Source organism: Haliotis rufescens, unplaced genomic scaffold (assembly GCF_023055435.1).
Source record: "Haliotis rufescens isolate VD_foot unplaced genomic scaffold, xgHalRufe1.0.p SCAF_15, whole genome shotgun sequence".
Lineage (NCBI taxonomy): Eukaryota > Metazoa > Mollusca > Gastropoda > Lepetellida > Haliotidae > Haliotis > Haliotis rufescens.
In genome coordinates, this window is record NW_025963835.1 from 26,547,280 (window position 1) to 26,573,591 (window position 26,312).

At 40.2% G+C, this 26,312-nt stretch overlaps 1 protein-coding gene across 1 annotated transcript; it reads left to right on the forward strand.

The window, feature by feature from the left end:
* The first annotated feature begins 5,074 nt into the window (after positions 1-5,074).
* LOC125380112 (phosphoenolpyruvate phosphomutase-like) lies at positions 5,075-23,961 on the forward strand. Its single transcript, XM_048396405.1, has 9 exons — positions 5,075-5,333; positions 5,642-5,697; positions 10,961-11,057; positions 12,740-12,952; positions 13,487-13,587; positions 19,191-19,308; positions 21,258-21,337; positions 22,220-22,402; positions 23,653-23,961. The coding sequence occupies exons 1-9, from the start codon at positions 5,270-5,272 to the stop codon at positions 23,734-23,736; spliced, it is 996 nt and encodes a 331-aa protein (XP_048252362.1). The 5' UTR covers positions 5,075-5,269; the 3' UTR covers positions 23,737-23,961.
* The last annotated feature ends 2,351 nt before the right edge of the window (positions 23,962-26,312 follow it).

The following is a 26,312-nucleotide window of genomic DNA, read 5'->3' on the forward strand; positions in this document are numbered from 1 at the left end:
TCATTGAGACAATGCTGTAGGCGGCACTAGCCGACACACCTATATCTGTCTCACATTACAGCGTCTATATAGACTGGATCGAGTAGCGACACCCGCAAACAATTTTACGAATGGGGAACCTCGCTATAACGCGGTATGGTTTCCTGACCGTATCGTTGGAAGAAAACAGAAGGGTACTCATGGTGGGGTGTTAAATGTTGTGAAGCATAAATCCCCTCTTTTTATGATGTTTACGGTGGGTTTAGCAGCAGAGCCGAGTTAATGGGCATGTCACAGGTTATCGCAAATATCACACCCCTTTGGGGTCCTAGTCTCTGAAATGAACATATCGTACATAAAAAAACCAGTTGTTCAGTTATCTTAATAAAAAATATAATAAAAAGGAGCCCAGTGACTCTCTTCATTCCTGATACTGCAGTGATCTAGACTTGCCAAACATTATAGACTTGCATGGGCTGTATTTGATATATATTTGTATCAGGGTCTGTAAGACAGACTAGGGTCCTTTCAAGACCGTGCCCCAGCCCGGGCTCGGTTCAAACAAGACTTGCAGCCAGATCCGCTATCTGTCGTAGATCTCCTAAAGCCAAATGGATATAATAGCGAAGGCCAAATTAACCCTATTTCTGAGAGATGGTTAGCTACTCTAACGTATATAAACAGAGCAGTCAAAAAAATTCTATCAATTTCTAAAAATCCTAAATAATATATCAATACTAAACCAAGAAATCTTATCAATACAAAAACAGAAAATTGATCAATACTAAAACTCACAATATATATGTGTACCCTACTCACAAACATGAGTCCCAAAGAGGGACAAGTCAGCCGAAATTGCTGAGGCAGAAGGCGACCTATTAAACACCTAAAGCAGCAGCAGCAACAACAACAACAACAACAACAACAACAACAACAACAACAACAACAACAACAACAACAACAACAGATGCTGGCTAAGCATAGGTTCCCAAATATTCCAGTTATATGACGGCGACCTAAACAATTGAGCCAGGACCAAACAGGCTAGTGATCAATATTATGAGCAACGTCTCCCGCCGTCGTGGTACGATGACACGCCATGAACCAAGTCATCAAGCATAACTACCCGATCCATAAAATCGTCCATTATACGACACGCGTTTGTATAGGAGTGTGAGTGAGTATGGTTTTACGCCGCTTTTAGCAATATTCCAGCAATATCACGGCGGGGGACACCAGAAATGGGCTTCACACATTGTACCCATGTCGGGAATCGAACCCGGGTCTTCAGCGTGACGAGCGAACGCTTTAACCACTAGGCTACCCGACCGCCCCCGTTTGTATAGGAAGTAGAAGAGAAGAAAAGGGTGTTTGAAAGGCATTTGGAAGTGATACACATAAGGAAGAGAATATACGGATGTCAACTTCTTTATTGTGAGGAACACAACGTTTCGGAGTATATGCTTACTCCTTCATCGGGTGAATTATAAGATATACCACATCAGGGCCCACTTGCACAAAGCGATCTTAGCGCTAAGATGATCGTAACTCCCATACTTTAACATAGGCTTACAATAGTCGTAGCGCTAAGATCGCTTTGTGCAAGTGGGCCCAGGTCCTTATGCCGAAAAGTCACATTGGACAATGAAACACTTTAAATAAAATATAAGTAAAAGTTGTAAAGTCAACCGTAACATTGCTGACAACGCCAAAGGAGGCACGACCCAGTCTAGCCCGGAAACCCTATGGGTCCTTTACTGAACCTACTCACGTGATTGAATGTTGTTTTGCGGCTGAGGCATTAATATTCAAGCTCTTATGGTGAGGTGAAATGGGGTTAACCGTCGCGTCCAAGATTATTGCACTTATATAGTGACGTGCACACGTGCACACGTGTGTGTCTGTGTGTGTGTGTGTGTGTGTGTGTGCTTGTACTTGCCTAGACTAATGCCATATTGATAGTGCTAGCCCCCTGAGATACCATGCCGCAGTTTAACATTGATACCCAACTCAGACACAGAATACTGACTCCGAGACAACCGGTCCTTGTTTTAGCCCCTTGATGCTGAGCGCCAGGCAAGGTAACAACAAGTACTATTACTTAACGTTTTTTGGTGTGACGCGGCCGGGGATCGAACCCCAGCGGACGCTCTACCACTAGACCACGGATCGACATGATGTCTTTTAGGTTTCTGATCGTGATTCCAGACTTCCACATGTTGAGTGAGTAGTCGGTCTATAACCCTGTTCATTTATTCAAATCAATCAGATAATATATATCTCATGAATACTCTGAATATCGAAACCCGAGTGGAGCCAAGAGCTGTTGAATTAATTTACCTGGGTGTGGGCAACCTCGATTATCCAGTATTATATCTCCGTTCTTTCTTGAAAAGAGATTTCCTTTTTCATTGATTGAAGATTTCTAAATTTCGAAAGTTAAACTTACCCCGTGGTATTTTACGCAAATACACAGCTCTGTAATCTTATGTTAAGGGCATCTTGTACATGGTTGTTTAAACATTGCCCAACCCTTCTAACATTAACTGAAAATATTAAAACCACAACAAACAGATTAACCTCTATAATTTTTGTCATTATATATATAATGCATACAAATTAATAACTTGTCGGAATTGTAACATATATACATCTCAGCCCAATGCTGCAAGCCACCGGTATCAGCAGCTGGTACAAGGCTACATAAAACACAGTACTTATAACATAATGAATATTTACATACCGTATTCGACGTAATAAGCGCCCAGGGCGCTCTCAAAATTAGAAATAGGGGGCTTTTTTTAGAATATTATTTTGGTGGGAAAAAACAGAGTTGGAAGATCGTAAATTTCGTGGTTTATGCTGACAGCCTGAAATGTTTACATACGACAGATATATTTTTCAGGAATTTAATTGCCAATCATTAAGGGTGCATATAACACACGAGTGCGTATTATACACGAATAAATAAGTCCTGTGTACATTCTTCGATCGGAAAGGGGTGCTGATTGGGATTGTTCACTAACCAATATATTTGCAAATATCGCCATGGGCGCTTATTAGAGCGGGGCGCTTATTACGTCGAATACGGAAATGGTTATTCAATTGGCATTTGACTAGGCCTCCAATAGACTTTACATGCTAACCAAATCAAACATTCTAGGTATGTCGTTCAGTGTGTGTGTGTGTGTGTGTGTGTGTGTGTGTGTGTGTGTGTGTGGTTCGAAGACTTGGTTGGTTGCATGTCATTGTATCTCAATTGCATGAATCAATGCTCATTATGTTAATCACTGGATTGTCTGGTCCAGCTCGAGTATTTTCAGACTAACGTCATATAGCTGGAATAGTGGTGACTGCGGCATTAAACAACAAACAAAACATAACACTGCAATTGTAGCCATTAGTTCTGATCATATTACATCAGCGGCATAATTCGGATTCATAAGTCTAGGCAGTATTTCAAAGGTGAATTAATCATAAATTTGGTGGGAAACGCCCCTGTGTTTATAACTTCATTGAATGACAAAAGTATTTGAACAAATGTGTGTGTTTATAATTTATTAACGGAATCTAGCATCCATACAAACAGCACGTTTGTGATAACGCTCCCGTGGGGATTCAGGATCGGTAAAGGTCCCCAGTAGTCTACCGTATTTCCTCGAATAAAATGCCGATTTCGAATAAATGCCGAGGTCTCGATTTAACTCCGGGCCACGATTAAACGCCGGGTAGTTTATATGCACAGAATTCTCCCCATTATTAAACGCCGGGAATAAAGAGTGTCTGAAGGATATATACTCCCGGGCGTTTAATCAAGGAAATACGATATGCTTGTCGTAAGGGCAACTAAATGGATCAAGTGATAAGTCTTGGTGACTCGCTTTGCAGAGATGCGTCCCTTGGGAACGCCAGAAACCTATATGATGGTTGGTTTGAATCCCGGTTTGCCCCTATCATGTTTTTAGGTTTGTCAGCACCATACCTGTGCTCGTGGGTTTCACGGAAGTGGTAAACGTGTAAGACCTGCATCACTTCGGGCTTTCCTCCCACATTAAGCTGATACGCCGTGATATAACTGGAATATTGTTAAAAGTGGCGTTAAACCCAACTCACTCACTCACTCTCTCTCTCAAGGAATCTGTAAAGTAGTTCAGCGAAAGAAGTGATTTTTACCATGTTGATACTGCCATGTAATGATGTCTACATTAGTGATAAGAAAATTAAAAAATGAGAATACACATCTCATAAGCCGTACTCTCTCTCTCTTATTCTCTCTCATAGGCCGTGGTGTTTCTGTGTCGGTGTGTGCAATATAGTGAGTGAGAGAGGTAATGCTTTAAGTCACATCGGCAATATTTCATCCATATCGTGACGGAGTGTGCAATATAAAGTTTGGTCTCTCTCAATTTGAGTCGACCCGTGAAGATCCGGGGTAGAATAGGTCTTCAGCAACCCATGCTTGCCGTAAAAGGTGACTATGTTTGTCGTAAGAGGCGACTCACGGGATCGGGTGGTCAGGCTCACTGACTTTGTTGATGCATGTCATTGTATCCCAATTGCGTGGATCGATGCTTATGATGTCAATCACTGGATTGTCTGGTCCAGATGCGATTATTGCGTCCCTTGGGCACGCCAGAAACCTATATGATGGTGGGTATGAATCCCGGTTTGCCCCGATCATGTTTCTAGGTTTGTCAGCACCATACCCGTGCTCGTGGGTTTCACCAAAGTGGTAAACATCTGAGACCTGCATCACTTCGGGTTTTCCTCCCACATCAAGCTGACACGCCTTGATATAACTGAAATGCTGTTCAAAGGGCGTTAAACCCAACTCACTCATTGTATCACGACTGCATGCAACCTTGCACGTATCAGTCATCGGTTTGTCTGGTCCGGACTCGATACTGTATACAGGCTGCCGTCATATAGCTTGAATATTGTGTGGCGTTAACAATTAACACCAGTACATCCATACAAAGATTGTACTATAGAGCCAAGTTGCTCCATAAGTGAAACTGGAATGAATTTCACGGGTAGTATTTTCCGCCAACACCGGTATCAAGTGGTAGTATCAATCAATGCTTGAGTGATGTCACGTGATATGCTTCCGAATACCACTGATACTCAAGTCATATATCCATTCATAAGACTAGCGTAGCTGGCCGAGCAGGTGGATATTTATAGACAGCGTGGTTTTTCGCGCAGGATATCCCCTAAAAACTGTTCACGTTTGAAAACTGACGCACTTTCATAATTCATTTCCATTTCGGCACCAGACACATAGGCACTGATGGCGATGTTGCCGGTACGGTTTCTTTCAAGATGCAGGAGTGTAAATCTCTTTCACGATCAAGGTAAGACTATGAGATGGTTTATCTTCACGCTTATGAACTGTTAGACTGTTAGCAGTCAACCATGGCACAAACTCCCTCTTTCGTAGGCTGCTCGTCCGACCCGGCGGCCATACTATTTATTATAACGCGGTTCTCCGACAGCGACCATTTGACGGCATGCTTTGGATGCCGGGTAGACTTGCTTTGTATCTTTCATATCGTTTTCCGTGTTTGCGTTGTAATTATAGATGTGTCGCTCCATGATATAATCGCAAATACATACACACACAAATTCAACTCTTTCACAAGTACATGTGTTTTTTTTCCAGCTCGTTGCTCCGCTGTCACTTTTCTCCAGGGAAGGCGTTATAGCGGGGTTGGCCAGGTGAGTGCTGGAAGCCCATCTCGTATTTCGGACAGTAATGGTATATTTGATACCATATTTCGTTTTTCAATATGCATACGATATTAACAACATAAACGACTCCATGGTATCATTTGAAAGACGTGTGACACGTGGAACAGCTTGAATTCACAGGGTTTGAAAGTAGGTTGACCATGCCTGGTTTATTTTGGAGTGACGTGTGAGAAGTTTTCCTTCTTGCTTCCTACTTCCTGGTAGGAACAGCTATCAGGTTGTTACATGTCATGTGTATATAGTAGCCTGTTTTGCATACTGTGGTATGTGGACCAAAGACGTGCATACATCTATATACCTCTTTGTGTAGACTATGTGAAAGAATGAGAGTGAATATTGTTTTACGCAACTCACTGGAATGTTTGTTTGTTGTTTAACGCCGCACTCAGCAATATGCTAGCGGTCTGGAAATAATCGCGTCTGGACCAGACAATCCAGTGATTGACATCATGAGCATCGATCCACGCAATTGGGATACAATGACATGCATCAACCAAGTCAGTGAGCCTGACCACCCGATCCCGTTAGTTGCCTCTTACGACAAACATAGTCGCCGTTTACGGCAAGCATGGGTTGCTGAAGACCTATTCTACACCGGATCTTCAAGGGTCGACTCAAATTGAGAGAGACCAAACTTTATATTGCACACACCCACACAGAAACACCACTGCCTATGAGTGAGTGAGTGAGTATGGTTTTACGCCGCTTTTAGCAATATTCCAGCAATATCACGGCAGGGGACACCAGAAATGGGCTTCACACATTGTACCCATGTCGGGAATCGAACCCGGGTCTTCGGCGTGACGAGCGAACGCTTTAACCACTAGGCTATCCGACCGCCCCCCACGGCCTATGAGAGAGAATAAGAGAGAGAGTATGGCTTATAAGATGTGTATTCTCATTTTTTAATTTTCTTATCACTAATGTAGACATCAATACATGGCAGTATCAACATGGTAAAAATCACTTCTTTCGCTTAACTACTTTACAGATTCCTTGAGAGAGAGAGTGAGTGAGTGAGTTGGGTTTAACGCCACTTTAAACAATATTCCAGTTATATCACGGCGTGTCAGATTAATGTGGGAGGAAAGCCCGAAGTGATGCAGGTCTCAAAGAGAGAGAGAGAGAGAGACAGCTTACAAGATGTGTATACTTATATAGACATCATTACTTGCCAATATGAATTTGATCAAAATCACTTTTTATCTTTACTACTATACAATTTCCTTGTTTTTTAATTCAGATTTTGTTAAAAATTAATACGGGTTTCTACTGAAAAAACAGGTCTGATAAAGCTGCCACATTAATACAAGTTTGTATCCCTGCCAGCAGAGACCATATCTATTATATGGTCTCTGCTGCCAGTGGTTGTGTCGTTGACACCTAAAATTGTTCAAGAAGTCCTGAATCAAATATCAAAAACGACTGATCATGACATAGTCATATTTAAAACATAATTTATGTCAATTACAAAGTTTTGGTTACTGTGTAGTAAGTTGGCTAGACATAATCATGTATTATTTTGGAATTTCAAATTTTGACCTCAATTTGGACTTTGCACATTGACCCAGCCCTTAAATCCTCTTATAGTGCATTATTGACTGTATAAGCATCTGTGAAACCAATAGATTGATGAGGGTTAGACCTTTTATACATGTCCAATGTCGACAAGTTTAATCAAAAGCCACATTGATTTTGAAAGCTGAATTTGGTGAAATATTCAACTTAGAAGTATAAATTCAAATATAAATATGTAAGTTGGAATTACTTGAACATGTTCAAGGCATCTTGATGGACATTTAGTTTCAGCCATCGTAGAAGGTTTTGTCAAGGTTTTCCTATTTAGAGTGAGGAGAAAATATTTTTTATTCAGATCTTAAACATCTTAAAAGAGAAACCTTAGTTATGCCAAGGGTTGAATGAGTGAGTGAGTATGGTTTTACACCGCTTTTAGCAATATTCCAGCAATATCACGGCGGGGGACACAAGAAATGGGCTTCACACATTGTACTCATGTCGGGAATCGAACCCGGGTCTTCGGCGTGACGAGCGAACGCTTTAACCACTAGGCTACCCGACTGCCCCAGGGTTGAATGAATATAAGTAGATATTAATGCTTTTGTACTGCTTAAAATTATACAAGAAATATCTATATCTATTCCCAATTAATTTTCCCTTCAATAAGGCAGTGATCATGTTTCTGTAGATATTCATGTCATATTGATTTAATAAAGCAATAGTTATTGGTATTTGTTATTGGTATAAGACCAAAATTATCCTCTTCCTCTTCTCCTGATCATCTTCCTCTCTTCCTCATAGACCGCCTCTGTGGTCTAGTGGTAGAGTGTCTGTCCGGAGAGTGGAAGGTCCGGGGTTAGATCCCCAGCTATGTCATACCAAAAAACGTTAAGTGATGGTACTTGTTGTTACCCTGCCCGGTGCTTGGTATAAAGGGGCTAAAACAAGGACTGGTCAGCTCAGAGTCAGTATACTGTGTCTGAGTGGGGTATCCATATTAACTGCGGCATGGTATCTCAGTGGACTAGAACTAAAAATCGGCATCAGTCCAGATTAGTACAAGCCTCCACACACACACACACACGTGCATGCATGTCACTTATATAAGTGCAATAATCTTGAATGCGACGTTAAACCCCATCTCACCTCACTTCACCTCATTATCTTCCTCCTTCCCATCACCATCTGTATTCCCTTCCTCATCATCATGGGGTGGTCGGGTAGCCTAGTGGTTAAAGCGTTCACTCGTCACGCCGAAAACCCGGGTTCGATTCCCAACATGGGTACAATGTGTGAAGCCCATTTCTGGTGTCCCCCTCCTTGATATTGCTGGAATATTGCTAAAAGCGGCGTAAAACCATACTCACTCACTCACTCACTCACTCATCCACTCACTCATCATCACCATCAGCAGCATCATAAATCATCCTCGGCTTTCGCAATCAACATTGTGTTTCCATAGTGTTCCAGTATGTTTCCGGGGGCCATGGGTGGCCCAGTCGTCTTAGGCGCCGTGATTAGCTGTGCAGAGTTGCGTCCCTTGGGCACACCAGAAACCTATGATTATGGGTTCGCCCCGATTGTTTCTAGGTTTGTCAGCACCAAACCTTGCTTGTGGGTTTCACCGAAGTGGTAAACGTTTGAGACCAGCATCACTTCAGGCTTTCCTCCCACATTAAGTTGACACGCCACGATATAACTGGAATACTGGTTAAAAGCGGTGTTAAATAGGCCTGGGATGAGTCCAAATTTACTACCCGGGTACCCACACCCCTATTACTCGACCCTACCCGGGTACCCGCTGTTGGTGTCATGAGATAGGTACAAAATGTCCAATTGGGAATAGTTTGACAGTAGCCCTGGCAAAATGTATTTAGATACACGTTTAAAATGATGTGGTCATGCATACACTAAAGTTGACTGAAGTTTTAGCTATGTTCAAAAATATATAAGTCAGAAGGAACGTGTTCATAGTCATAAAGAAATGCGAACATGAGAGACTTAAAATTTTCGTGTAACCATGCAGTTATATAGTGAATTTTTGTCATGAAACAATATATCACGTGACTAACCACGGGTCCGGGTAGTCCTGTGGGTACCACCATCCTCATCAGATACCTGTAGATTTAGCAACGCTAAAATTTAAATTGACCCAAACAAACCAACAGTCTTCTTTTAGCTGGACAAAATCTTTTCTAGAATATTATGTTTGTTTGTTGTTTGTTTCTTGTTTAACGCTGCACTCGGCAATATTCCAACTATATGACAGCGGTCTGTGGTAAACTCAATCCAGTGATTGACATCATGAGCATCCATCCACGCAATTGCGATACAATGACATGCATCAACCAAGTCAGTGAGCCTGACCACCGATCCCGTTAGTCGCCTCTTACGACAAGCATAGTCACCTATTACGGCAAGCATGGGTTGCTGAAGACCTATTCTACCCCGGATCTTCACGGGTCGACTCAAATTGAGAGAGACCAAACTTTATATTGCACACACCCACACAGAAACACCACGGCCTATGAGAGAGAATAAGAGAGAGAGTACGGCTTATGAGATGTGTATTCTCATTTTCTAATTTTCGATCCGAACCCGTTAGTTGCCTTTTATTACAAGCATAGTAACATTTTATGGCACGCATGGTTACTAAAGACCTATTCTACCCCGGAAACCTTAGTTATGCCAAGGGTTGAATGAATTTAAATTTTAAGTAGATATTAATGCTTTTGTACTGCTAATATTTATACAAAAAATATCTATCCCCAATTAATTTTCCCTTCAATAAGGCAATGATCATGTTTCTGTAGATATTCATGTCGTATATTACCAGTGCAGGACTCGCGCCAATTTCTAACGCTGCCTATTATTCCAGTCTTCAAAGAATGGAGTAATTTGGTTGGATGGCTACTTATAGTATTGTGTCATTGGAACCGAACTCCAAACGAAGCTATGGTGAATGAGTATAGGGCATAAAATGGAGAAATTACACCTTGAATAAAATAAAATATGTCCTTATGTGTGTGATATTACGTATCTATATATGACATTGTGATCAAATTTTTGTAGTGCAGTGAAATTCTAATGATACATTTCACCCCTATGATGAATCCCTATACTCCTGGAACTTCGGGCATCACGACTTTCAAGCTTGTTTCAGGCCATGTTCATTCAGCATAGTCCCTGTGGGGAATATTGGTCCCGAGCAACCTATGTTGTCGTAAAAGGCTAATAAATGGATCAGTCTTGGTAACTTGGTCCGAGCAATCCGTGAAGATCCGGGGTAGAATAGGTCTTCAGAAACCCATGCTTGCCGTAAAAGGCCACTATGTTTGTCGTAAGAGGCGACTAACGGGATCGGGTGGTCAGGCTCGCTGACTTGGTTGATGCATGTCATCGTATCCCAATTGCGTGGATCGATGCTCATGATGTCAATCACTGGATTGTCTGGTCCAGATGCGATTATTTACAGACCACTGTCATATAGCTGGAAGATTGCTGCGTTAAACAACAAACAAACAACCTTGATTCAAGCATGTCAAGCACCTTGACAAAGTGGATTGTTGCTCACAATATCAGTCACTGGAGTATCTGGTCTTTACTCAATTTTATACTGGCCGGCATAGCTGAAATATATCTGAGTGAGGCGTTAAACAACAAATGAACAAATCAAACAGCACAGTAATATGTTATTTTTTTTCCGTTACAGAGATCCAAAGAACTGAAACAGATGCTCACATCCAACAATTTAGAATACTTAATGGAAGCCCATAATGGATTGAGTGCAAAGATTGTCCAAGAAGCAGGTACACTTGAGTGAGTGAGTGAGTTCAGTGCCGTTTTGAACAGTATTTCAGCTATATCACGGCATTGATGTGGGAGGAAAGCCTGAAGTGATGCAGGTCTTAAACCACATTTTTAAACACATAAGTATGGGTATGGTAATGACAGACATAATCATTGCAAAACTTGGATTCAATCTCACAATCAGTGGATCCTGGCATAGCTAAGGGACATAATTCTGCAAAGACCTTCCATGCCTCATGGCTGTAAAGACAAATGCCAATAGTTTACTTGAAGCTGAAATGTAGTCTGTCTTACAGACCCTGATACAAATATGTATCAAATACAGCCCATGCAAGTCTATAATGTTTGGCAAGTATAGATCACTGCAGTATCTGAAAATGAAGAGAGTCACTGGGCTCCTTTTTATTATATTTTTATTAAGATAACTGTTAATAACAGCTGTTTTTTCCTGTATGATATGTTCATTTCAGAGACTAGATGTTATTCTAGCTGAAATGCTGCAGACATCCTAGCAATGATATCATCAAAAATGGCTCGCAGAATTCACATCTTGTTGTGAACATGTCGAAAAGTCATATTGACAGTTACTCAGCCAGCACACATCATGGTGTAATTTGATATGCATGGATGTATTGTTAATAGTGTTCTCTATTGATCACTATTTTTGTAGTCCATCTGTTACCTATTTGCCTGTAACCTATGCAGAGTGTGACTGTTTTAATTCATGATCACAGCAATGGTGAGGTGAAGGGAGGTGAACATGGTGAAACGAAACAGTTAAAGTGGCATAAAGTTTAATTTGGAAAAAATCTTAAGAACCAATTTTTGATTTGGTGCGTCCTTATTTCAAAATTTCTATTAATATATGTAACAATTTTATCCAAATTCGAAAAGTAAAATTTAATATTGTGGGGCCTTATTTCAAAATTTGTATTCTGACATTTAATATTCTAAGCCAAATCTAAAGAACATGTTAATTAATTTTGTGGAACCTTATTTCCAAATTTCTAATCACAGCTGTAATAACCTTAACAAAATCTAAAGATGAGTTAATGATTTTTGTAGGGCTTTGTTTAAAACTTTATTCACTCCTTATGCTGCTGAAGAATGTATACCGTATATGTCCGCAGATAAGCCGAATTTTGAGGACTAGAAAAAAGATTCTGTAGAAAGGGGTCGGCTTATCCGTCGGAAACATCGCCTGAATGATGGTCCGATAGATTATAACGTCCAGAAAGTTTGGAAGTTGCCACGTCTTCAGCCGTTATTGTTAGAATGATCAATAAAGTTATTATTATACACCCATGTTGTCATTATTAAATAATTTTTTGCATGTTACTATTTCCGATCATAAGTTTTCAAATGTTCAAGGTTTTTCTTCTTAATAAACATGTGACATCAAAGATCCGTGACTCGAGATGTACCATTTGTTTCGTGCAGGATTAGCGTGTAAAGTTTGGAAATCACGTGCAACATATCGTGATAAGAATAAAGACACTCCGGTAACACTTGACTCATTGTTAGTTTTGTCATTAAGTGGTACACATAGGAAACAGGAGTATGTATTGGTATTTTGTCAACGTCAGGTTTCAAGGGTGTGTGGGCGAGCGGCTTGGCGATGTCAGATCAGATGGGGATGTGAGACAGCAATGAGTATATATTGGTATTTTGTCACCGTCAGGTTTCAAGGGTGTGTGGGCGAGCGGCCTGGCGATGTCAGCTCAGATGGGGGTGCGAGACAGCAATGAAGCGTCCTGGACCCAAGTCCTGGATATTCTGGAGTTCATGACGGACGCATGCGATATTCCTGTATTGGTGGATGCTGACACTGGCTACGGCAACTTCAACAACGCACGTAGGCTTGTGAGGAAGCTGGAAGAGAGAGGCGTAGCTGGTATGATCCGTTTGTCGGTTTTCTTGAGAATTATTTTAATATAAAGATGAATACATATTTTTCACAGAAAATGTGGCATATGCTTTGTTAAAAAACATTGATTAAACTATTTTGAAATATTCTCTTGAACTGATGATAATTAATTTATGCAGTTCAAAAGTTATTCATGCACAGAGAAAATATTTTCTCTCATGTCAGCCATAAAATTATGTATGGCCATTTTTGTTCAAAATGTCATGAAGTTTGGTACATGTATACCGTGTGTGAAATACGCACAGTGTCGGAAAGCGCACGTTAAATCTCCAATAGTAAGTAAGTAAGTAACGGGGATCAACATGTATGTTCCAATTTGGGGGGGGATAATTTAAATTTTGACCTTGACTTAACCTACGCAGTTACCAAATTAGCCACAAATCAAACTGGACACCATTTAAAAAAAAAAATTATTGACAAGGAAAATTTGTGAGATGAAAAATAAAATTAATCTCAAAATATTAAGTCACTGTAAATGCTTCCACTAATACTTGTTTACAGGTGCATGTTTAGAAGACAAGCTGTTTCCAAAGACCAACTCATTACACGATGGCCGTAGCCAGCCTTTAGCTGACGTAGAAGAGTTTGCACTCAAGATCAAGGTCAGTCAATACGAGTCAGTTAAATTCCATGCTTTTGTAGTTCGAAATCCAGTAGGGGTAGGACAGTTCACAATGTCATGATATAAACTGCTGGGCAAAAGAAAGTAGACACCCATGTTTGATGGTAGCTGAGGGGCGGTCAGGTAGCCTAGTGGTTTAAGCGTTCGCTCGTCACGCCTAAGACCCGGGTTCGATTCCCGACATGGGTACAATGTGTGAAGCCCATTTCTGGTGTCCCCCGCCGTGATATTGCTGGAATATTGCTAAAAGTGGCGTAAAACCATACTCACTCACTCACTCACTGATTGTAGCTGAAAATGAAACAAACAAGAAATGGTCATTCAGTGGTGATGTATGGGTGTCAAAGTTGTGTTTTGGACCGTAAGTTTGCAGTGTTTTAGTGACTGTTTTTTGGTCATCTTGTATATTTTTGCTGACAGTTTACATATATATATCAGTTATGATAGTGAGGTCACAATGATACATTTCATGATAATGGGGTCACAATATGATATGTTTCATAATAGTCACAATATGATACATTTCATGATTGTGAGGTCGCAATGTGATATTTTTCATGATTGTGAGGTCACAATGTGATGCATTTCATGATTGTGAGGTCACAATGTGATATGTTTCATGATTGTGAGGTCACAATGTGATGCATTTCATGATTGTGAGATCACAATGTGATATGTTTCATGATTGTTAGGTCACAATGTGATATGTTTCATGATTGTGAGGTCAAAATGTGATGCATGGCATGATTGTGAGGTCACAATGCGAATGTATCATGGCTCATGTTACTAGCCACTCACTGGTCTGTCCGAGACTCAAATGTATATGGCGGTGGGTTAGCCTCTGGGTTAAAGGTTTCCCTCGTCTTACCAAAGACCCGGGTTCGATTCTCCACATTGATACAATGTGTGAAGCCCATTTCTGCTGTCCCACGCCATGATATTGCTGGAATATTGTTAAAAGCAGCGTAAAACCATACTCACTCGAATACATATAGATGTCTGTGATATGGCTTCAGTATTGCTGACTACGGCATAAATTAACATTCACTCACTTATGAGTGAGTGAGTGAGTATGTTTTACGCCGCTTTTAGCAATATTCCAGCGATATCACGGCGGGGGACACCAGAAATGGGCTTCACACATTGTACCCATGTCGGGAATCGAACCCGGGTCTTCGGCGTGATGAGCGAATGCTTTAACCACTAGGCTACCAGACCGCCCCCACTCACTTATGAATGAATCATGGGTCATGTACCTCCATCCATGGTGCTAGGTTGAACTGAGCCGATGGGGAGGCTGCGTGACCCCAGGTTCGTGTGACATGTTGACAGCTGACAGACATGTATCAACAAACATGCACTTCCCAGGATCTGCAGATGTGAGCTTCTACCTAGCCTTGCTCCAAGGCTGTACTGAATGATAAGTCTATGGGTGTATAGTAACTCTATCCTTATAATATGCAAGCCTAGATATGAGGACAGTGCACTAGGCTCTTATAGGGACAGGGGGCACGGGTGGCCCAGTCGTCTAAGGCGCCGCGATTCGCTGTGCAGAGTTGCGTCCCTTAGGCATGCCAGAAATCAATGATTGTGGGTTCGAATCCCGATTCACCCCGATCATGTTTTTAAGTTTGTCAGCACCATACCTGTGCTCGTGGGACCTGCATCACTTCGGGCTTTCCTCCCACATTAAGCTGACACGTCGTGATATAACTGGAATAATGTTAAAAGCGGCGTTAAACCCAACTCACTCACTCACTCTTATAGGGACAACTTGTTGACAACTAATAATGATTGCCTTAGAGACTTGTGCAAGTCTAGCTTCTAGCTCATAGTCACTTACACTACAGCCTAGTTTAGATTGGTGCAATATTGTTGTCGTTGTCATGTGCCAAACTCACCATATGTCTAAATATTAGCTAATATATAATACTGTATTTCCTCTATTAGATGCGAGAACCTTAATTGACGCCGGTCATATGCTCTATCAAGAAAATATAACCCTGGCCTCTATTAGACACTGGGTCTCAAATACTGTGATATGTTGGTCATCAATAATGACCGTTTTGGGCAAATACATCCTTTGACTGTAGAATGTGAGATTCAGTATGGTAGTGAGTTGTCATTGTCGTCAGGTCAACAACTTGGGAAAAATTCATAGACGCCCTGGCATCTAATAGAAGAAATACGGTAATTCTGTTCTATTTAATCAGTGCTATTTTATGGACACAGTTGAAATGTGTTCAGAAGGCTACTGAACAAGGGGTGTCACAATATTTTTCACTGGTGAAAGAATTGCTGCTTTAGGCTCAAAAGAAAGTATAATGTTTCTGGTCCCTGTCCTGTACCAAATTGATTAAGTTGATCGTTCATGGATCTCTCAACAGCTGCTACAATCCAGTCTCTGTTATAATGAAACACAGGAGTTCAGTATATCTTCAACACAGCTAAGCAACTGGTATTTTGGGGAATAAATATAGCCGTCAGCTTTTATAAGACTAAATATAACTTGTGATAACTTAGGGGGTACACTTGGGCTGTTTAATTTACCGTAATAAGCGCTCAGGGCGCTCTCAAAATTAGAAATGGGGGGCTCTTATTAGAATATTAAATTGGTGAAAAACAACAGAGATGAAAGATCTTTCATTTCGTGGTTTATGCTGACAGCCTGAAATGTTTATATACGACAGACATATTTTTCCAGAATTTAATTTCCTCATAATTAAGGGTGCATATAACATACGTATTATACAAGAATATATATGTCTTGTGTACATTCATCAGTCGGAAGGGTGCTAATTGGGATTGTTCACTGGCCAATATATTAGCAAATATCGCCATGGGCGCTTATTACGTTGATTACGGTATGCCAAAAGCTGATAAGTATTTTACTAATTTGTATATCGAGTGGGACCCTTCCAAGTTCTCCATATACTAAAACATTTAGGGTCAATGTCCTCAGACCAGTGGCAATATTAATTTTTTATAAATACTTCTTTTGAACAGCTTCAGCTTTTTCATATCCCCAAACTTCGGACCCATACAGTAGGACTTACCATAAAGTCAAATGCTTTTAATTAACAGTCTAAGGATAGAGGTTTCTTGCCATTTTGAGTAAACAAAACAATGTTTGAGATGCGATCTCTATCCAACTTTTAATATGTAAATTGTTAAAAGAAAAAAGAACAACATTCTAAATTTGTTTGTGTGGGAATTTAAAACATCTGTTTAGAATAAGGAAACATACAAAGCAAGGTCTAATGAATTTAAGAATGAGCTTTCTCCATAACAATCATCTGATGATTTTCAAGGCAAACTGGATGTAGACACTGCAGTGTTACTACAATTATAACAATAGAGATTAAAAATTAGTAAGAATATATAAATTTTAATTTATAAGATGAAAAATTGTAGTTGGTATATGTACCTTTGAATACATATTTAAACTAATATATATATATATAACATTTCATTCATAAATACGCCCCTAAGTTAAATGTAAAGGCGTAAGTTATTTGTCCATTGTCACCTTGGTATTGTGACGTCATAGTTCTCCTAAATGTTAGGACGTCACGTAACTAAATGTTACTACTTCATGTCCGTTATTCAGTTATGGCCTGATGAGACTCGTACGTGGTACGAGTTGATAGCGCTAGCCTATTAAAACTGTGTTCAATCTCACTGCAGTTATTTAAATATTACTATACATACATACATACACACACACACACACACACACACACACACACACACACACACACACACACACACACACACACACACACACACACACACACACACACACACACACACACACACACACACACACACACACACACACACACACACACACACACACACACACACACACACTGTACTGAATTTTCTAATGTTTAAAATTTGTAAAAAATAACCCTTACAAATTCCAAAATGGACTTCAGTGATTTCCATTTTTATTTTATTTTGAACTTTGTATTATGATATCTAGTTGATGACATAGCTTTTCAGTGCCTGTTTCCTTTCCAAATTCTTGAAATATTTTGTTCACCTCTCTGATAAATACTTGTGTTGCTGTCAAATTTCACAACATTTACTGACAAACTTTACATTGCATAAGACCTTCACATTTCACCAGGGGTCCGGAAAATTTAAGATCCCAATCGGACATTTGCATTTAGGTCACGCCCCCTTCAAATAGCGTATTTTTGTGCGACTTTTCACACACATTACAAGTTGTTACGTTCAGTGTTCCCTTGTTATTGCGCGCTTCAATATAGCGCTAACTCGGTTATAGCATGCGGTAAAGCATGGCTCACAAAATTTACTAACATTTTTGATAAATTCAAGTTTTCCAATGACACGATGTTTTCCCCCATCATTATCAGCTGATCACCGCGATCACGTAACACCGGAGTAATGATTTCACTTATCGCATCACCAAGCCACTGTACTGCAATGCATGCATACAGCCTCATGGGTGCCAATACCATGTAGATATGGGTGTTTATACATTGAAAATATACATCATACAAGGTCGACTCTTTATATACTGATTGTAAAACGTCAACAAATTTAACCGACCTGGAATGACTGATAACTGATCGCAGAGCCTCGCTTTGAACCGCTACCAAGTGGTTTGCTGTTACAATAAAAGCAGTTGTGGTCATCCCTGATGTGTCATCGAATCACGGAACATGTATTTCAGGACATCTTCACAAATAGATCATTGTTAAGGCGAAAAGATATTCTGACCATACCCCAGCGTGAACGTTGCCGATTGAGGTGAAGGCTACACTGGTTAACTGTCTATAGATGTGTTAGTAAGATTTACCGCTTGTATCCTGCACGCCACATGCGCAGTCAGTTTAAGGTTTGACCTGCCGAATTCTGCATCAGTACATTGAGAAATATAGAAAACTAAACGAGCTCCCGTGTAATACCAATTTTATGAAACGAGTGGATAGTTCTGGTATAGCACAATAACTACTCTTGTATACGGACAGACAGATTAGAGAGAAATACTCTCATCAAGTTAGACTTAATGTGACAGTCAGATGATTTGTGCTTTCGAATATATTGGGGCCGTGGGGACTGTCATCTCCTGATTAGGGCTGGGACGAGTCCAAATTTACCACCCGGGTACCCCCCCTATTACCCGACCCTACCCGGGTACCTGCTGTAGGTCTCAAGAGATAGATACAAAATGTCTGATTTGGAAACGTGTGACCGTACTCCTGTCAAAATGTATTTAGATACAGGTATAAAATGATCTGATCATGCATACACTGAAGTTGACTGAAGTTTTTTATCTTTGTGCAAACATATAAAGTCAGAAGGAATGCGTGCATAGTCGGAAAGAAATGTGAACATTTGTCACTTATAGTGTAACCATAGAGTTCTAGATAATTTTTGCCATTAAAATATATAATCACGTAACTAACCACGGGTCCGGGTAGTCCTATGGGTACCCAGGTCCTACTCATCGATCAGTACCCACCCGACCCGGGTACCCGAGTTACCCGGCCCAGCCCTACTTCTGATGACTTTTGTTTTAAATTCATTTGTTTTTTGTTTTGTTTCCAGGCATGTAAGGATCATATGCGAGACCCCAACTTCTGTATCGTGGCCCGAGTGGAAGCATTCATAGCTGGCTGGGAACTCGATGAAGCAATGAGACGTGCCGAAGCATACTTAGAAGCAGGTACGAAGTGTTAAGTATACAAACCTGTCAAACAAAAGAATTTACAACACAAAAAGAAGTTAAAGACCTAATTATTTCATATTACTACAGTATGTATTTCCATATCCCGTAACTTCATTGGAGAAGTATACTTTCAGTATAGCGTCTTTCCACCAGCAAGGGCTACAGATACTTTTTTGCCCGTGAAGATCCAGGGCAGAATAGGTCTTCAGCAACCCATGCTTGCAGTAAAAGGCGACTCTGCTTGTCGTTTAAGGCGACTAACGGAATCGGGTGGTCAGGCTTGCTGACTTGGTTGATGCATGTCATCGCATCCAAATTGCGTGGATCGATGCTCATGATATTTATCACTGGAATGTCAGGTCCAGACTCGATTATTTACAGACCGCTGTCATATAGCTGGAATATTGCTGAGTGTGGCATTTAACAACAAACCAACCAACCAATCCAGATACTTTTTGTTTTGAGCCATTTAGTACTCACGTGTCTGTCACACTGGGTATTTTTAGTTTTCTTTGGGTATGCAATATATTTTTACTCCCTTGGGTCCAGTCAGTTGGGTATTTCTACATCAATGAGAGAACACTTTTATTATTAATTCTGCTTAAATGCTATTTTAGTTGACTTCTAATTTGTATCTGGTCGTGCGCTGGCCCAAGTGTGTGGAAGGTTGAAAAAACTTGCTACCAAGAGATACATGTCTATGAAAATTAACAATAACCAAGATCCGGCACTTTTTTATGCCATGTTCACTACAGTAGAGTGCAAGTGATTGTGATGCCTGCATTTGATAAAAAAATTAAAGATCTGTGATGAAATAGAGGTACGCTAGATGAAAATAACTCATTTGAAAATTATCGGGAAATGTTTCATGCATATTTGTATGCAAACAATGCAAAACTAATTGGGTGATAGTGATTTATTGTGTATATTTTACGCAAATACACAGATTATCTGGGTGCTGTTGCAAAAGCACTAAGGTGATTGTAACTCCCATACTTTAACAGAGACTTTTGACAATCGTTGCACTAAGGTTGTTTCAGGACCCTTAAGCTCTGACCAAGCCATGTTTTGTTTGGGATCTGTTTTCACAGTACTGCTTCTGGATGAAATGTTGTGGTAGCATCTGTTGAGTTGACCTTTTTTGTGTGTAGTTATGCCTGTCTGTTCTTGGAAACAAATAGGTCATCTGTCGCAAAATTTCAACGAGACCATCCCCTTTGTATCTAGTGTTTAATAATCATCAGTCACTGATTAATTAGAGTGAGTGAGTGAGTGAGGTTTTACGCCGCTTTTAGCAATATTCCAGCAATATCACGGCGGGGGAGACCAGAAATGGGCTGATTAATTAGAAAAATTCAATGAAAGTATTTATCAGGTCTGGTCGATACACCAACTGCGCTATACGATACGTATCACGATACCTTGGTCACAATCCGTATCACGATACTTGTGCTCTCATCTGTGGTGCGTAAACCATCTTTTTAATAAACAGGATGGCCAAATACCTGGCACACTTGGCAGTGTCAAGTATAAATAGATGAAAATATTTGTTTTCACAACTCATTTTCACTGGTAATTAGTGTTTTGGTGTAACGTTTATCAAAGAATACATTTAAAGTAAGAATCGATACTTTTTACTTTGGGTGCGATTGTAATCAATACTTGTATCGAGAAGTAAAAAATCTTGATCCACTTATGCATCAGTGTATCATCCCATTACTAGAATTTATAGCCCTGATGGTATTCTTGCTGTTAGTTTGGATCAGACAGACTGTCCTGTCAGTAATGCCACACTTTCTATTATAGCATGATGAGATAAATTCGAGGCTTTTTGTCAAATGTTGATTTAGAATCTTGTGGGGGGGTCCTCAGGTTAAACAAGTTTGTCTGCAGTTTAATTGGTGCCTGTCATGGTCGTGTCATTCTTGTGATGTCTTCTGTTCCAGGAGCAGACGCCATCTTGATGCACAGCAAGCGGAAAGATCCGTCCCAGATTGAGAGCTTCATGAAGGCATGGAATAACAAGGTGGGGATAAAGAAATTAGGCACCGACCGTTAAAAAAAGAAAATTATTTGTTCTCAAAAGCTAGAAAGAAAAAAGAAACACAGTCCACTTAATATGCTGAAAATCAAAAAAAAATTTGGGCTCTCCCTTTTTGAGAAAAATATAATACACCTTGAAGGGCTATCTCAAACAACAGGGAGAATTGGTCAACCCATGCTTGTTGTAAGAGGCGACTAACAGGATCGCGTTGTAAGGCCTGCTGACTTGGCTGATGCATTTCATCATATCCTGATTGTGTGGATTGATGCTCATGACATCTGACTTGATTACCGTATTCAACGTAATAAGCGCTCACAGGAATATTTGCTAATATATTGGCTTGTGAACAATCCCAATCAGCACCCTTTCGGATTGATCAACATACTTATTTAGACTTATTTATTCGTGTATAATACGCACTAGTGTGTTATATGCACCCTTAATTATGGGCAATTAAATTCTGGAAAATATATCTGTTGTGTATAATATGCACAAAATCTTCTTTTATATCATTTCAGGCTGTCAGCATAAACCACAAAATTAACAATCTTTCAACTCTGTTTTTTATCTCACCAAAATTATATACTAATAAGAGCCCCCTATTTCTAATTTCGAGAGCGCCCTGGGCGCATATTATGTCGAATACAGTATTTACAGACTGCCGTCATGTAGCTGGAATATTGCGGAGTGCGGCGTTCAACAACAAAAACAAACAAATCAAACAAACAGAAAAATTCCACATCTCCCACTCGTTCGTTATGAATCAACGGCCAAGGATCGAACCACGGACCTTCCACTTTCAATTGTGAAAGAGTGTGTTGTGCAATAAACTGAGGCTGATCTGAAAGTTGTGGCTGTTTTCAGGGGCCGGTCGTCTTAGTGCCGACGACGTACTACACCACGCCGACCGAGCAGTTCCGAAACATGGGCGTATCCACAATCATCTGGGCCAATCACAATATCCGGGCGTCGGTGAAGGCCATGCAGGAGCTGAGTAAGCAGATTCATCAAGAACAGAGCCTTGTTGGCATCGAGAAGGACGGGAAGGTGAGGGAAGATGCTGAGTCTGCTGCAGTAAGGGGGGTCGGGTAGCCTAGTGGTTAAAGCGTTCACTCGTCACGCTGAAGACCTGGGTTTGATTCCCGACATGGGTAAAATGTGTGAAGCCATTTCTGGTGTCTCCCTCTGTAATATTGCAGGAATATTGCTAAAAGCGAAGTAATACCATACTGACTCACTCTGGTGCAAACCCGTGAAGATCCGGGGTAGAATAGGTCTTCAGCAACCCATGCTTGCCGTAAAAGGCGACATTTATAAGGCTCCTGATTCGATTAAATATATTGAGAGCGATTTTGAAAAAAGACCCATGACAAACTCACATTAAAAAAAAAATTGACCTGTCATTGTAATGCCAGCACCTGGTGTTGTAACACCATCACCCAGAGTCACTTAATGCCAATGTCTAGTGTCACTATAATGCCAATGTCTAGTGTCACTATAATGCCAATGTCTAGTGTCACTATAATGCCAATGTCTAGTGTCACTATAATGCCAATGTCTAGTGTCACTATAATGCCAATGTCTAGTGTCACTATAATGCCAATGTCTAGTGTCACTATATTGCCAATGTCTAGTGTCACTATAATGCCAATGTCTAGTGTCACTATATTGCCAATGTCTAGTGTCACTATAATGCCAATGTCTAGTGTCACTATAATGCAAACACCAAGCGTCACCATAACATTTAAGTCTTCAGGTTTCGAATTGTTGCTTCCATTTTCTAAGAAAACAATGGATAGTGTCAAAGGCTTGCTCAGTTAACAATTTCTAGTTCTAGCCACTTTCTTAGCAAGATAGGGGCGGTTGGGTAGCCTAGTGGTTAAAGCGTTTGCTCGTCACGCCGAAGACCCGAGTTCGATTCCCGACATGGGTACAATGTGTGAAGCCCATTTCTGGTGTCCCCCGCCGTGATACTGCTGGAATATTGCTAAAAGCGGCGTAAAACCATACACACTCACTCACTCACTCACTCTTCGCAAGATACGAGTATGAATATCCCCAACATATATACTGTGTAAATATAGGGACTAATCTCCATGATTTATTTACTGTCTCGATTTTGACGTACATCATTATCTGCCTGAAACGGAGACACGGTCTGTGTGTAAATTCGGTCAGAATTACTGTTTGATTGATATATTATCAGGCAAACAAAGAAGGACTTGAATATCAATATGGCTATGAATATGACTGCTGATTTGCTGGAACCGTTAGTGACCTAGCTTTGCCTGTTGCAGGTTGTGACAGTGAAGGAGATTTTCCGTCTCCAGGACGACCAGGAGCTGGTGCAGGCCGAGGACAAGTACCTCCCCGAGAGATAATGATAGTGCTTGTATAGAGTCAACCCTGGATAAAACAACTCATCATCTACAGTGAAACCTGGTCATAACAAACTCCCACATCACCATCTATAGTAAAACCTGGTTATAACAAACTCCACCATCTATAGTGAAACCTGGTTATAACAAACTCTGTCTATAGTGAAACCTGGTTATAAAAAACTCCACCATCTATAGTGAAACCTGGTAATAACAAACTCCACCATCTGCAGTGAACTTCTTGTTGAGTGAAACCATTATTGTTAATAATAGCCAATTAACATATGACTGGTTGATATAAGCATATCCATCGCAGAGCTCTAGAAGCTTTTGGTTATTTGAGTTTTTCTCAGGGGTTTGATTTTAATTGGGTATCCACATTGTTCAGAGAGTATTCAATTTTTTTTACCCACCTGTTTCTCTGACAAATGGGTATTTTAACTTGAAAATCTGTTTCGTAACAATCCCTGAAAATCATTAAAAACTAAATGAATAGTAAAAGTCAAAATCTAGAATTGTAGGAAACATGTTATTTTTTTTATCACCAATCAGCAACTGTTTAAGATACAACATGTACATTGACTAGGCACCATGTGTTTTTCGATTGGTATCTGTCAGTATGTTTGTCGCAGAAGCTTTTAATGTAACTCGGTAAGTGAGTTTCACAATCGGCTGATACACAATCATTTTATCTATCAGTTGAAGTATACGCAGTCGTTTTATCTAATAGTTATAATATAATTAATTTCATTCAGAAAGCATATTTACAGTTTTCGTTGCTTAGGATTTGATTTGTCTGCATATTTCAGTTTATTTAATGCATATTTTACGCAAATATGCAGCTTATCTTGAGCTCTGTTATCTGTCATACTCATTCAACAGCCCAACCTTATGGAAATGAGGCTTCAGTTCAACATGGTAATACAAATATTCACTTTACTGCTTGGGACCAGACCCCGTTCCACAAAGCGATCTTAGCGCTATGATGAACATAAGCCTATGTTAAAACATGGGAGTTAAGATCAACTTAGCGCTAAGACACATTGTGGAACAGGGCCAGAGGAAAGAGGCCGTCTTATCTGATATAAGGACTCCATTGACTTCTATTTGTGGGGAGGGTTGGAGGTGGTCAATGCACCAATAGGTGAAAAGATGTAAGAAAGAATTGTTGTAAAAATGAAGCTAATTCTTAAGGCTTAAAAAAATAAAAGAATTGGTTCTCGGGCAATGACTTTTGAAAATATAGTGTGGGCGGGCGGTGTTGGTTTTTTTGCCTGTTCAAACTAGTATTAACCAAATGAACAGCTGTCTACCATCAACCTGGGATAGGGCCTCCCTACATACACAAGAATATAAACTCCTATTGCCAACATTACCATATTATGAGATGCGCAGTAAAGGGAAGTAACTGCATACTTTAATGAGTGAGTGAGTGAGTATGGTTTTACGCCACTTTAAGCAATATTCCAGCAATATCACGGAGGGGGACACCAGAAATGGGTTTCACACATCGTATCCATGTCGGGAATCGAACCCGGGTCTTCGGCGTGACGAGTGAACGCTTTAACCACTAGGCTACCTGACTGCCCCTCATGCTTTAATGGATCGCATTGTTTGTAAGTATTAGGATTTTTTGTTCTTTTAAAAAACGAAACGTTTGGCTGACTTTATGATGTAGAGGGTGGTGCCTGAGAACCAAGACTATTATATTTTTTAGCCTAAATGTACTCATAGAAAAAGTTAAAACAAAGGATATATATTTTATGAAACAGCATTTTTATTTTGTGTTTATTTGTTTTACTTTTATGCTCTTTTGAGTAGCTCATTAAAAGAATAAATTGTTGTGTCCAGACATAAAATGTCTGGTGGTGAGTTACAGTGGACCTTCACATGTTTTACATTGCTGAACATGACATCTGATGTTGACTGATCCTTGTAGAGTTAATGTTCCTGTGTTGATTACCTGTGGTTGTTTACCTGTGGTTGTTTACCTGTATTTGTTTACCAGTGGTTGTTTACCTGTTGGAGTGGTGTTAATAAGTGAGAGATAAACTGTGGGTGTTTACCTGTGGGAGTTAAGCTGTGGAAGTTAACCTGACTTTGTTTTCCTGTGGTTGTTTACCTGTGGTTGTTTTCCTGTGGAAGTTAACCTGACTTTTTTTCCCAGTGGAAGTTTGCCTGTGGTGTTTTCCTGTGGAAGTTAAACTGTGGTTGTTTTTACCTGTGGAAGTTTGCCTGTGGTGTTTTCCTGTGGGTGTTCACCTGCAAGTCTTTGTCTGTTTGAGTTTGACTGTGGGTGTTCTGGTCATGTGCCCTTCACGACCCCTGGGATTGCTGTTTTGTCTAATGTCAATGTCCTGACCTCTTTAACCTCACACGTTTGCCTTCCTGTATGCCAAAGATGCAAGAGATTTGTTTTCATGTTGAATGATTGTGGATCTACGTATATTTTTCTGCTTCATTTTATGGTTCATACCTTGCCAAATATTCTTCAGTTCACTTACTGACAATCAAGGTTTGACCTCTTGTTGGTTAACAGTTTTAGCATGATGTCAGACATTAACTTTGTTTATTTTGTG